General features: G+C 36.4%; 1 protein-coding gene across 2 annotated transcripts in view; it reads left to right on the top strand.

The window, feature by feature from the left end:
* Positions 1-14,653, top strand: part of ksr2 (kinase suppressor of ras 2) — a 111,590-nt gene that overhangs the window by 78,338 nt on the left and 18,599 nt on the right. For both annotated transcript variants that reach the window (XM_063489889.1, XM_063489888.1), the window contains 5 exons: positions 1,097-1,117; positions 1,433-1,542; positions 4,350-4,518; positions 4,945-4,986; positions 10,540-10,609. In XM_063489889.1, the coding sequence (XP_063345959.1) occupies positions 1,097-1,117; positions 1,433-1,542; positions 4,350-4,518; positions 4,945-4,986; positions 10,540-10,609 (412 nt within the window). The remainder of the gene's footprint in view (positions 1-1,096; positions 1,118-1,432; positions 1,543-4,349; positions 4,519-4,944; positions 4,987-10,539; positions 10,610-14,653) is intronic.

Below are 14,653 nucleotides of genomic sequence, written 5' to 3'. Positions count from 1 at the left end.
ATTTTTTTAATGTAATTTCCAATGTTGATATTATGTTTATACAAAATTGACGGACTTTCACATTTTGTTGATCGTTGATCAAAAACCACTGATCAATGGCCATGAGTACCATTTAAAGAGAGTTGTCAGCATTGTAAGATGGCGAAAGCGTTCCAGGGAGGAACGCTGGTTTGAGCGTGGAGTCAAGGAGGCCATTTACGTGAAAAGGGAAAGACCATCTCTGAATCCAGGAGGGGGCCTAAGGGTACATCTTTTGCCATCTTACAATGCTGTGATTGCAGCCATTCCCCAACTCTCTGTGAATGGTACTCATGGCCATTGATCAGTAGGCTTTGATCAGTAGTTGTTGATCAATGGCCATGAGAATTTGCATATTAATGATCAAGGAACTAACTTTACAGCCCATTGTTCATTCAGTGGCCTGGTTTCAGTCATTGTGCAATGTACTATTATAAGGTTGGGGAAACCTGCAGTCAGCTGAGACTGAAGAAGTCACTTGGATGAGTGATGAAACATTTGTCCCACTGAAAACGTGACATCCAGATGAACAGAATCAACCTTTTGGGATTTACTTATCTGGATGATTGAGCATGCATCAAGATGTTATTTTACACTTGTTGACTATTAGTTTTTATTTTATTATGTTTAACAGATAATTAAGCAATAAATAAATGGTTAACAAGCTTTCTAAAACCGTTGTGTGAGAGTACGGGAGGCCTAACTATTAGCCAGCTCAGCCAGGATTAATGCCTTTGTCAAGCCTTGTGAAGCTATCCAGCTCTCGCTTCTTTTAGGCAATCCGAAGGCATGGCTCTACAGCTCTCGTGATTAACTATATTTGAACATATCTGATTCCATTGAGCAAATGAAGTTATATTTTTTTTCAGCCTTCATTTGTAAAAGTGAAACTGCTTCTGCAGGTATAGGCTATCTCCTGATTAATTAAGCCATATAGGTTTGACAAATGTGCGTCACGAGCTGTTTATACTGACACAGACAGCACTGAAGAAATTCCTATTATCTGCAATGAGAATTAAGATTCTTTTTTTCTTTTGTCCTCTCTCTGCCTTCCCCCTTTCCTTCTTCTCAAAATAAGATCATCAAGGAACAACTCAAGGTAAAGAGCACTAATTAGATGTCTTCTCTGCCTTCGTAAGAGAAAATGACAGTTTTTTAATGACATAGTTTGCTTAAGGAAATTTGTTTTAACTGTGTGTGTGTGTGTGTGTGTGTGTGTGTGTGTGTGTGTGTGTGTGTGTGAGATAGAAGATGGATGGTGTTAAAGGAGAGGCAGTTTGTTCATTTTTTTCACATTAAAAGCAGTGTCTGATAAAGAATTTGTCTAATTTTCCTAAAGCTGTTAGGCAATTATTGTTTAATGTCAATCTCCCGTAGTGCTTCATTGTTCCTTTATGCTTTTTTCTTTCTGCAGTAGCTCGTCTGGTACGGACTGAATCAGTGCCATGTGACATCAACAACCCGCTCAGGTACACAGACCTGCACATCAGTCAGACGCTCCCCAAAACCAACAAAATCAACAAGGTAAGGGTAAAAAATAAACCGTGTATTACAATCTGCGTATTTCTTGTCCTACATATCGCTTTCATTTATTTTTGGGAGCTTTGTGAGTCATTGTGTATTTGGAATCAGGAAACCGTACGAAAATATCTTCAGCAATATTGATGTTTACACAGATGGATTTGTTTTCCTACACTGGATATTTTACAGCCAGCACATCTATCAAATTCAGCTCAGTTCCAGAGAAAAAAGTTTATCACTAAATTCCCATGGTGGTAACACCATGCTGGAAATACTGTGAAACAAACACGCTTGTTAGGAAATAATGGGCAGGTGTGAACATGTAAGAGCTTCAAAACGCTACAGCTTTTATGTATACCTTTGTCTAACAGTTTGAGGTTTTCAGAAACTGGAGTGTGTTCGTTTTGTCAACGCACATATGTTTTGTGTTTCTCATAGATTCACTTTTCCAAAACTCAAATCTTGGTTATAAACTTTGAAATAGTATTAAGTAAAGTAAAATGGTAGTATCACTAAATTCTGTTAATTTCCTCAGATGTGATAAATGTAATTTGAAGTTTAAAGTATAATTAGGAACAATTATCTTGTGGAGTGATTATAATTAAAAAATAACCATTTAACCCCTGGATTTTATTTCATGTTCATATCATAATTACTTAAAGAATTGGAAACTAAATTCATTTAGTTTTCTTGCGTTTGTATGTTTCTTTCAAATTGCAAATTCAAACTGTGGTTCTATCATAGTTTAAATTAATGACGTTAGGTATCAAAATATATGGCAGTGCACAATCTGCTGTGCACCAGTCGAGCTGCACATACCACATTGACACAATCTTTACTTTTTAATATAATTTTTCAGAGTTGATCTTTTTCTGTGGGAGATGATGATATCTTGCTAAAGTCTAACCTGCATTTGATTGATTGTTATATTGCTTGTACAATAGACTTTGATCATTTATTACAAACTACAGATGCTCTGATTTATTTTTCTTTTTTGTTTTTACAAAGTATTCCCTAACTCTTCAGGTTGCTTTACCACCTTCCAGGCATCCATTGATTTCTCTCTATCCAGTGCGCTTTCAAAATCAAGTAGCAGAAACTATATAAACTTGCTTGAGGAAGATGATCCATCATATTGAAAAGCCTAATTTTTGTCTGGTGTATTCTCTTTGGATAAAAGTTTGAAATCTCTACGTGTTGGTGCATTTCAAGGGCACCTGAGATTTAACAGTTGGCTGCTGAGCAAAAAAATATTGTCTATTTTTCATCAATATCAGGTACTTCTTTTTTTTTTTTTTTGCTTGTTTTCTGGATTAAATTTCCAAATTGTTTAATTTATAAATTGATTTTAAGTCTGTAAAGTCAGGAGGAACTTCACTGAAAATCAAATGAATTGAATTATTTGTGATAAAATGCTACACCCAAGTCTTTGGATGACTAGACTTCAGTATGAAATGATTATATTAAGTAACTATTTGAATTTAAACTAGATGGAGTCTAGTCAGGGGCTATCATCTAGGTCTGAAATGATTTTTGCAAAATCTTCAGCTGAAGAACTGATCTGATGTAATGAAGATGAGATGAGAAGATGAGAAACATTTTACAGAAAAGTAAAGTTGACTACATTGCTCATTGTGATGGATTACATCTGTCAGGCAAGTTCCAAGTCTCTGATGTTCACTTTGTACTGAAATGAATAAAAAGTTCTGCCTTGAAGGTAGAAAATCAGTCTAGAGGCTCCAAGTTAGATGGAGAGAGAGTTCAACAATAAAGCAGAGTGAGAACCTTTTACAATTAACGAACTGAGGGCCAGATTTGGTAACTGTGTCAGTATAAAACTGACTTTTAGTGATTTTAAAAAAGCTACAGTTGGTGTTTATTAAATATGTGCGGTGTCAATTGTGCAACCGAAAGGTGTGGACAGCCTCATTGCAGATTGCAACATTGTACATTGCAGTTTTGGGGGTTTTAGGTCACATTTCTGGAGAGAAACTCACAATAAAAACAGTTTCTGTGTGTGTTGTATTTCTCTGCATCGCACACACTTATAGCCACATGTTGTTTTAGATCTTCACGGGATCTATTGCATGTCTACAATTAATGCCAAACAACAGTTAATGGGGCTGAAAGGGTCTTACGTGTGTTATATGAATGTCTAATCTTACAAAATTTTAAATTGGCTGTGTAGAGAAAACAAAAACGATGCATGAAACAGCAACTTCTTTAATATGCACCCAAGTCATGCACACACAAACACACACATTTCAATTTTTTTAAGTAGAAGAGTTTGCGGTAAGGTAGCGATGCACTTGAGAAATCGTGTGCTTCACCTGAGTTGTCAGATTTACCCAGCGATGACACACATATATACACTCATACTGTCCCTGGGAATTTCTAACCACAGAGTTTGCCAAAAACATATTGATTCTTCTTCAGCTGCCTCTTGTTTATCTTAATTGCCATGCTGTTTCCAGAGAGAAACACATGTGTGCAACCTGCACTCACACTATATTATTTTGGTTAGTACATTACTCTTTCCCTCATCGGCTCTGCTCATTTTTGTTCCATTAATTTTTGCTGCTCTTGGTAGATTACATTGGGCATTACCTCAACTGTGGTTTAAATGAGCTCATTGTTCGTAGAGCAACCACAGAGCTATCCTCTCTCATGGGGGCATTTTTAGCGATTGCAGCCTCACGCTAATTTGCCCCCACTTAGTAAATTTGACTCTATAAATTCACCTTAAAATTACAAATACTTAAGTCTGAATAAAGCCTGTGCTTATGTTTATCTGTTCTGTCTCTTCTCAGGATCACATCCCAGTCCCATACCAACCGGACTCCAGCAGTAACCCCTCATCCACCACCTCCTCCACCCCTTCCTCCCCAGCTCCTCCTTTGCCCAGCAGTGCCACGCCACCCTCCCCTCTGCACCCCTCCCCACAGTCAGCAAGGCAACAGAAACAGTTCAACTTGACAGGTATTTTATTTAATGCAAATATAATTCCTATTCCCCTATAAAAGTTTGGTGCATAGGAACATGCCCACAATAACAATGCTAAAAGAAGGTATGTTAGCTCTTTTAGCTTAGCATTTTGCAATGCAAGAATTATGCTAATGACTGAAGTGAATGTCAGTGCTGAAGCAAAATTAAGTAATTGCAACTATGAGCTAATTTCTTTTTCTCAAATAAGAATTTTCCTTTGCTAAAAGTAAATAAAATGCCAAAGAAGGGATTGAGAACCAAACCTTGAGTTGAAATTATGAACTCAAATAAATAGATATTGCGACATAGATTTGTTCAAACTAATTTGACTTTGAATACTAAACTAACAAATTGCCATGTGAACTTGGACAGTCTACCCAACTTTTATCAAACTCCAGCTCTTCTTGTTGCCTTCCACAGCCTCCAGTTATTTCAAATACAAGCAACAGTTCATATTCCCCGGTAAGTACCTCAAAATTGATTATTTCCCCTTCCTATAATGCATTGCATCCAGCCAAGGATGAGTAAGGAGGGCCCTTTTGATGTTGTTGGTGGTTTTCATCCCCTCACCTTGGCCTGCTTGAAAAATCTCTACACCCACTCATGCTTGTCTCATTTGGGCTTCCTAATGATTTGTCAATATCCAGACTCTTTGCTCTTGCCCACACTGGTACCAAACAGTCTTTGCTCATTTGGCAGGTTATTATAGCTGAGACAAGCTGGAGTGGTGTTAGGTAAAGAGTGAGGTGTAACTGAAATCTGAAGAGACAGGTTTTTGGAAATGCATAATTATAGTGCTCAGCAAGCTGCAGCATGTTCTGATTATTGTTGCCACACATGCTCTTTACTTCAGCTACCTTTATAAACTACGTAACAACACATCAACTTCTTACTGTTCACCATCAAAAAAAACTATATATGGATGCAATGTCTTAGTCATCTCAAATTTACTGCTCTCTCTTATTCTGAAAAGACTACAAAAATGTAGTAATATGTGGTCTTCATACAAGTGTTCACTTTGGTGGGGTTGAGTATATATCTGCAGAGATTTTGCTGGCATGGGATACACAAAATTTGACATTCTATCAAATGGATCACCGACATCATTATATGAGGGCCTCCGATTCCCAACACTGGACAGTTTAGAGCTTTCAGCCCTGTTGGCTTGCAGGTCTTTGGAGCAAATCCATAACAACATCAGTGCAGACTCCACACAGAAAATAAAAACATGTCCCTCGCTGTGAGGAGATGGTGCCAGCTTATAATGCACCATGCTACAAAGAGAACAGTTTCTGTGGCTCACTCTTTGTGTTTTTGCATTAAAAAAATGTCAAAGTGTGCCAATACAGACAACAAGTCTAGCAGTGAATCCTCTGATGTCTTTCAGAGGTGGATACAACAGCACAGCTGACCTTACTCTGTCTTGCATGTTGAAGATCAATGCTTGCAAAAAATAGTTGGGAGAATCCAACCTGTTCGCATCTCCACCAATATAACATGCTATGCAAACTATTTTCTGTGTGCTTCATACAGCAGAATATGGTGTTATCACCACTATTAGAATGTCAGGAATTTTGGTTGTAGAGCTATCTTCGAAGCATTTAAGTGAAAACAGCAGATGAGTTGAAAAATAAATGCTGGAAATAACTTTAGATACAGCATTTGATACAAGAGCCCATATAAGCCATTCTGATGCTCTCACATCAAGATATTCTCTTTTCACATGCATAAATCTTCACTCGCACATATTTCCATTTCCTTTTTATATTTATAAATTGTCACACTTACATACACACATTCTCCTTTTACGTATTGTATGTGTAGATTCTGCTTGTAGCTACTTTCAGTCTCCTTTCACATGCATATATTTTGACTCATAATTACACATATATATATATATATATATATATATATGTATATATATTTCTCATTTCAGTACATACATAGTTTTACCTCTTACGTATGAGTCTTTGGACTCCCATGCTTATACATTCTTTGTTCTCAGATACATACATTAAATTTAACACATACAGGTTTCTGACAGGAATTAAGTAGCAACTGAAATTACATTCATGTATTAAAATGTATTGAGCAGATGGGTGCTACATATTCCCAGAGAATCTCATGGTTCAAGAAATACAGACGCTATCAATACATTAGGGTCCTATGCTTAGATGAATTCATTTTCTAGTGACTTCTGAAAACCAGACAAAGATCCAGATCTTAGATGCAGCTTGATTTTTCATTATTCAAAGATTGTCATCAATTTTATGGTACTTTAAAGTTGTGATAGGAATATATGTTTGGGGATTTATCTTTTTAATTCTGTAAGCTCAAACCTCATTTTACAGCCATGTTTCGGGGAGAAGTTTGCACGTTCTCCTCATGTTTATGTGGGTTCCCTCCAGGTACTCTGACTTCCTCCCACAGTGCAAAGATATGCAGTTAGTTAGGTTTAGCTATTCTAAATTGCCTATAGGAACAAGAGTGGGAATGGTTGTCTGTATCTCTGTGTTAGCCCTGCGACAGACTGGTGATCTGTTCAGGGTGTATCCTGCCTCTTCTCTGTGGTTGCTGGGATAGGTCACAGCCCCCTAATAATGGCCCTAATAAGTACAAGTTGAAGAGAATGGATGGATGGAATGGAATTTGCAACCAAAAAACATTGAAATTCATGAAACACTGTAGTTTTTTTTTTTTTTTTTGGTTAGTATGAATTTAGTAAACTGACTAAACTACCAGTTATTTCAACAGGTGATACTTTTTAGAATAGGATGACTAAAACTAAAATCAAATTTAATAAAGGGGAATCTGTGATCTGGTTGATTTTTAAGGGGTGCATAAGAAGCAACGTAAAAGCAGCACATGAGAGAAAACAAGCAAGAAAAATGTACAGAAGAAAACATTTTTGCAGATGCAGTTGCAGTGAAACACTTTAACCCTCAAACAACCACACTGTTATTGCAACTAAAACTGATGAAGTGGAGCCATTTATGACTTCATTATATTTTATACACAAATGTATTTTTTTGTTGCTCTATTTGTGTTTATCATAAGTATACTGCTTCCTCCAAAAATATTCTAATGCCTTTGATTATGGTTTTCAGTATCATGAAGTATCTGCCTAAAGGCTTTTGCAGCAGTAAAAAAGTCATATTTGACTGCTAAACATTACAGCATAATGATGACAAATCAAACATTGCAATTAAATCTACACCATTAATGTGGGGAAAAATAATTTTATTCCTGTAGTCCTAAATGACGACTGATGAGCCTATGTTAACAATAAATACATGCAAATTTCCTACAAATTTATGGTGGGAAGCTTTTTTATGATGAAAAATACTGCAATGAAGTTTAATAATGCATCTTAAAAAATTATCCTTGATTTTAAAAATCAAACTGTCAAAGCAATTTTATTTAATGGAGTCTGGCAGTGTGAACTTGAGCTAGTTTGAGATGTGAGTGCCAGAGTTAAAACTACTGAAGTTGTACATTCAAATGATGACATCGAAGGCTGGAAACTAGAAGGGCTGATTTCCAATGAGCACACTAGCTGCTGGCTAAAGGAACCTGCTTTCTAAGTGCTGCTGTATTTGGGTGAGATACAGCTTTGATGGTTCAAGGCAGAAGTTTGAGTGAATAACTCTCACACTCAAGTGATGAGGAGTAACCGCAATCTGGAGTACAGTCAGGTAGGAAGGCAGCTGTTGAGCTGGTGAAACTGTCTGAAGATGGATATGAGTGTCAATCTTCTGCACATGCCCCACTGAACCTGTGTTGTCCTTATAGTCAGTAGCCTGGATATAATAAAATGTAAGTGTAAATGTTAAAAAATGTCTTTACTGCTGTCTTTTACTGTCAGTGGTTAAAGTAACATCTCACACAGAGCTGTGTTATCACAAGTTTTGTTTATCACAGTATTGCTTATTTAGCTATAGTTAGACAACATGTAATTTTCATTAGCTGATCACATAGTTTTTTTCTTATTGTAGGAGGACAAACATATGCCTGTAAAATATACATCTTATATATGAAGAACCTAAATTAAAATAAGTCAGCTTTGCTTAGGCCAATGTAGCAACCATCACCTAGAGTAAAAAGATAACTCAACGTGATAACTGATATACACTCAGCTCATCTTTTAATCTGTAAATTCTAATTGGATGACCTGCATTCCATTTCCACTGTATTCCTTGTTTCTTGTGTTTGGAGTCCCCAGTTACCACAGGTGTATAAAATCGAGCACCTAGTCATACAATCTGCCTTTAAAAACAGAAGAATGGGTCTAATAAAGATTCTAAAGATTGTGTTGAATTTGAGCAAGAAGTCAGTTCATGAAATTTCTTCCCTTTGGAACTATAAGTGGCATTATTGCAAAGCATTTAGGAACTATAGGAGCCAAGAAGTGATAGATCACGTAAAGTTACATTCCAGTCTCGCAAAGCTCTGGTGACTAAATATGCATTTGCATGACTAGGCAATTCCTGTCGGTGTCATATGTAGGTGGTCCAGTGCTTTTAAGCATCTAGTGTTTGTTAGACACAAATAAATCCACATATCCTTTATAGAATTAAATGCATATTAAATTAATGTGCATGAGAACTACATATGAGGAAAAATATAAAAATGTATGAATAAAAATGTATGAATATGTGCATTGAAATATATAAGCAAAAGGGGTGAATGCGTGAATTAAAAGAAATCGATATAAAAATGACACTGCAAGTATGTAAAAGGAGAATGTATTTATGTGAGAGTTTCAGAATGTGTGTTGCCTTTCATAATTTGTGTCACAATTCACTGTATATCATTATAGACTTGGTTTAACAAGTGACAAATAAAAAAAGATCTATAATATGTTTTACTTCTGTCAAGACAGCTTTTACACACACACACACAAAAAAAAATTCTGTGTAAACGTTTAGAATCTATAAAGTCATAAGTTTTTTTAGGTGCTCTTTAAACAGAATGGCAGTCAGTCTCTTTGTTGACATAATGAAGGTCATAATTTCATTGTGTGAATAAGTATTGTAGACGCCAAGTGTGTTTCCAAAATTTCCATGCACTCACAGGCACCCTGGAAGTCTTCAAATCCTGTTTAATGGGAGAGGTTAATGGGAGTTAATTTATAATTTGGCATCAGATTTCACCTATTCATAGCAATGCCACAGGATTAGCCAGGCCTATGGTAGATGACATCATGCTTTAATTATTTTTTCCAAAGTACAATAGGAAGAGTTACCTTGTGTCATTAAATAGGATATTACACCATAATTCAATTCAATTCAATTCAGTTTTATTTATATAGCGCCAAATCACAACAACAGTCGGAATAATAGGAAGAAGGAATGATAAAATTTCTTCTTCCATTATGATAGTAGGCAATGATAGCTGATAACAGAAGGCTTACAATGACGACAGCATTGCTACTACTGCATTTTACTGGGAAGGAAAAACTCTTTTGCCTTGTGTAATAGTATCACAGTTTTGACACAGCTGGTATTTCGGTCACCACTGTGGCTCTGTTTCTACTGTTATAACTTGCACATTACTTTTCTCACTAACTTATTGGAAGTTACATGTCTACTTTTTAATGCACAGGTACAATAAACAATCTGCACTTTTCTAATTATTCTAAATATTCTTAACTATTTAAACATCTTTCAGTATCCTGCTCCATTTACATACTATGTGTACGCTAATTTAAACAACTGTACAGTACTCTGCTCTGGTAACTATTGTCCATGATGTAAATATGTAAAAATTGTGCTTCTGTTCTGTGTCCTGCTCTGTTTGTATATGTGTGTTTTTGCTGCTGATACAACCAAATTTCCCCTTGTGGGACAATTAAAGGATTATTCTATTCTATTCTATTCTATTCTATTGTAGCTGGTCTTCCCTAGCTTTTCTATTACATGATAAGCAGCACCACCAATGTTAAAAATGACTTTTAATGAATGCGGTTTTGTTTCAATTCGTTAATTTGATGTGTTGTAACTCGAATGCTTCCAGATGTTGCTCCCGAGGCTCCTCCCAGCCGAGCTCCGCAGGTCATTCTGCATCCCGTTCTTTCTGAACCAGGGTAAGTAAAATCAATGACAGAAATAGTTCAGTAGAACCACATGAATACATTTAAAGAAAGAAAGGACTATCAATCGTCTTTTCTCTCTATCAGTCTGCCTTTTCCTCATCTGCATGCTTTCTCTCCTCCTCCCCTCTTCCCCCTTTCTCTCTGTGGCAGTTGGTCAGAGGCCAAGTTGAACTTATTGGAGCACAGATATTTGGGTGGCAATTTCAATGCGAGGGACGACATGATGATTACTCAGAGACTAATGTTAGCATGGCCTTTAGTTCACGCTACACTTGGGATGCCAAGTGGATTTTCACTAGCTCTTTGAGGAAGCCAGTGGTCATAGGAAGACAACCGGAAGAGAAGGATTAGTGATGAGATGCCTCTCGACCCAGATGTTAATTAAATCAGATCTCAATATATCGCATGAAACGGGGCAAGAATCTATAGGAAGATGATCAGTTGTGATGAAATACAGGTCATGCTGAAAGACTGGGGTAGATTAATCAAGAACAAATAATTTTATTTTAAAAAAAATCAACATGGTAGTAAGACTGGGAAAAAATCTAAAGTATGACTTTTACACTGAGGTACGGGGCTGTACATGTACAAGCTGTCTTTGATGTCGTCATGCCTCATTTATATAGCAGCTGCCAGATTTGAGATTAAAAAACAGGAAGGCAAAGTCTGGAAATAATAGGAATCATACAAAAATAATGGCATGCATACATAACAATAGACTCCATGTGTGGGATAGTTTAGCATTTAGCATTACATTCATTACCATAATCATTATAATGTGACGCGAAATATTGTTTTCTGTATCTTGAAACCACATTCAGGCGTTGAGCTGTAAAGCTTCACTGTCAGTTTTTCACAAGGTGCTCCAAATGCATGCATGAGTTTTGTTTTGTTTTGTTGTTATACTGGTCTCTGTGTACACTTCGGGGCTGATTGTGAATGAGTTGCAGCTGGCAAATTTTGTCATCTCACTGAGGACAAAATATTCAATTTTATTGAGACTAATAGACTGAATTTATTCACAGCCAAAAGGGTATACAGGAAAGGAAAATGTGTACAGCCCACAATGAAAAGCCAACTATTTTGTTATTAGGCTTTTAACAATTAACAGCACCCATGTGACTGTGACAGCTAAGACCTAAAAGACTTTGGATATTAGTTTGTTTGTCAATAAGAAAAACAGGGTTTTAACATTTATTGAAATCAGAGCAGCAGGAGACTGTATATAAAACACTAATTAAATGACAAAGAAAAGCCCCTTGTACTCTCTCTTGGGGAAATAGATAAGAGTCATTACCTGTTCCCCCAATATTAACCATTCAAGGTTTGAGACATTGCATTTTATTTTTGCTTTTCATAGAAATATGTTCATAACTTGGGAACAAATTCTACCAGAGCCAGCTTGTAGGAAGTTATGAAAAGGCATGAACTACAGTAAATTAAGAAAACAAAATGTACAACTACTACTGAGAAATGCTAGCTGACTCATAAGGCTGCACACTCTGACCTGAATGCCAAAACAGAATTTCTCCATTAGTTTCAGTCAATAAATGCATCATAATTTACCTTGGATTCTTAACATATAATATATCTGTATTTATTCTTGATTTGGGCATTCACATACAGCTAAATATTTAGGAATCATGAATCTCTTGAGAAAAGAGCAAGAGAAAACTCATTAAAAAACCCATATCTTTGGCACGATTTCTCCATTTTCCCCCTTTCTCACTCCCGTTCATCGTTCCCTGCCTTTTTGACAAATGGGAATGCATAAGCATGGTTATAAAACCCACATTCTTCTGATTTAATTAATGCTATCGCCCCTCCTTGTCCACATCTTTGTATGCTCTTACAGTGGCAGCTGGCAGATTTCTTTGCCCTTAATAGCTTCATCTCAGGGTTAATGAGGGCCTGTTTTAGACCCGAACGCCCTGCAGGATTCCCTCATTAGAGCAGAGATCGAACCGGTGGTAGCAACCCTTGGCGCCACAGGAATCACATTATTTTATATGCTGCCTCACCTATGGTCTTTTCAGTCAAGGGTTGCTCTGCGAACAAGTGTTAATATACCATAGAATGTGGGGAGTTATACACTGATGTTACACAGACGATTATGTGGACAGTGGGGGTTGAGTGGAATAAGGGAAACGGGTTCATTTATGTCATGTGAGTGGCTGCAGGTGACAATGTACACGCCTGGGTCAGAAATTAATAAGGGCACAGGGTGCAAATGCACTTAAAAACTCATAAAATGAATGTGAAAATAAAAATTAGGGTCAGAAAAGGCTGCCACTAATGAGAAGACCTCTCTCTTACATTTCCTCCTGTTCACATTGTAGTTATTTATCTATTAAATGGTCTCAGTATCATTGTGTTTTTGCCACCTGAGACATTGCAGATGATTCACAGTATAAAAGCCTATGGTTCAGTAATTCTTTTTATTGTAATGTGTGCAAAAAAATAATAGCTTTTTTAGGTGAAAAAAGACACATTGCCAAGAAAAATTGTGCTAAAGAATGAAAAACAAAAAATACAAAAATAAAATGCAACTCCTGAAAAACACACTGACAAAAGGAAACACGATTAATAATAAAGTAAACACTGGAGATAGACTAGTTGCGAGAGGTTAAAAAAAAAAATCTGTATCTCCAATTTTTTAATGTCAGTCATTATTTAGAAATATCAGAAAAGAAATATTGGTTTTTTTAATGTTTAAAATAAGACAAATCTAATAACAAAATAGCTGTTCACAAAGACCAGCTCATCTCATAGTCATTGAAATGGCCTCTATAAAAGACCTGATGTGTTATAATGGGATTCTGAATCAGCAGCATGTCTCTTCTTTGGTGTCTAGGTAAAAGCACAATAGAAAGGTTACCGGCTCAGAAAATAAGGTGGCATGCAGCTTTTAAATTGCAGGTCTCAGAGCTGCCTGCAGATATTTATTGCATTGTTTAAAAGTGCATAAAAAGTATCACTAAAACCAAATATTTCAGACCTTCAGAGCTTCATTGGTTCTTAATGATTCTGGGTTCAGACCTTTTTAAAAATATTCATGTGCCATTCTTATGCTAAGTACCGAGATCGGTTGAACACTGGCCAAAATCACTGGTTCTGATATGCACATTTGCCTGTACAAAATCTCTCAGTAACACGAGACTGATCTATTGCTGTTATTCTGTAGGAAGTTGAATCGACTGACAGCAAAGTAACAATTTTGTAAAAGAAAAAAAAATGTTGTGAAAGTCGTACAAAGAAGTAGAGCGGTACAAACCAAAAACAAAACAGCAGTGAACCCTGGACAGGCATTTTAATCGATGGAGAGGGCTCCAGCACCCAAAAGGCATCACAAATGACATTCAGTCATTTCTACTTTAATAGCAACTTTAAAAACAAAAAGCAAAAAACAAAACAAAGAAAATTCCTACTTTTTAGTCAGAGACAACCAGGTGTTGTAAAACAGAGAGCAATTCAGTCTTTGAGACAGACACACAGGGGAAAGGGTGTCAAGGGAAGTTATCTATTGCCAATTAGAATATATCAGGTGCAGGTGCAATCAGTTCAACTGGGTATAGTAAACTGCAACAGCAGTTCTTGTTGTAGTTTTTGTAGTAATCTTTGATTCTTTTTTGTGTTTACTTTTCTGCTTCCTCAATAGTTGGAAACTATTGTGAGAACCTAAACATTTGTCATGACTTAATGTGACACAGGCGTTAGTATATTGCCATCCACAGATGGTATTCAGACATATTCATTATCTGTTTGTGAAATGATTTAGAGGTTATAGTGGTGACACATCATATGGAATGACACACATCAGTGCACACACAATAGTCGTCCAGATAAAAATCAGCCTGTCTGATCATACGTGTGAGTACCACATCTCTGTGTAGAGGCTACATTACTGATATCTACCGCAAAACCATCTCTGCTCCCAGCACGCATGAAAACTATTTAATATAATAACTATTTGAAACATACAAATATTACAGCAATACTAACTCAGTTCAGTTCAGTTTTATTTATATAGCACCG

This window comes from Pelmatolapia mariae, linkage group LG12 (assembly GCF_036321145.2).
Source record: "Pelmatolapia mariae isolate MD_Pm_ZW linkage group LG12, Pm_UMD_F_2, whole genome shotgun sequence".
Lineage (NCBI taxonomy): Eukaryota > Metazoa > Chordata > Actinopteri > Cichliformes > Cichlidae > Pelmatolapia > Pelmatolapia mariae.
Note: the sequence above shows the minus strand (reverse complement) of the source record. Positions and strands in the feature narration are given on the sequence as shown.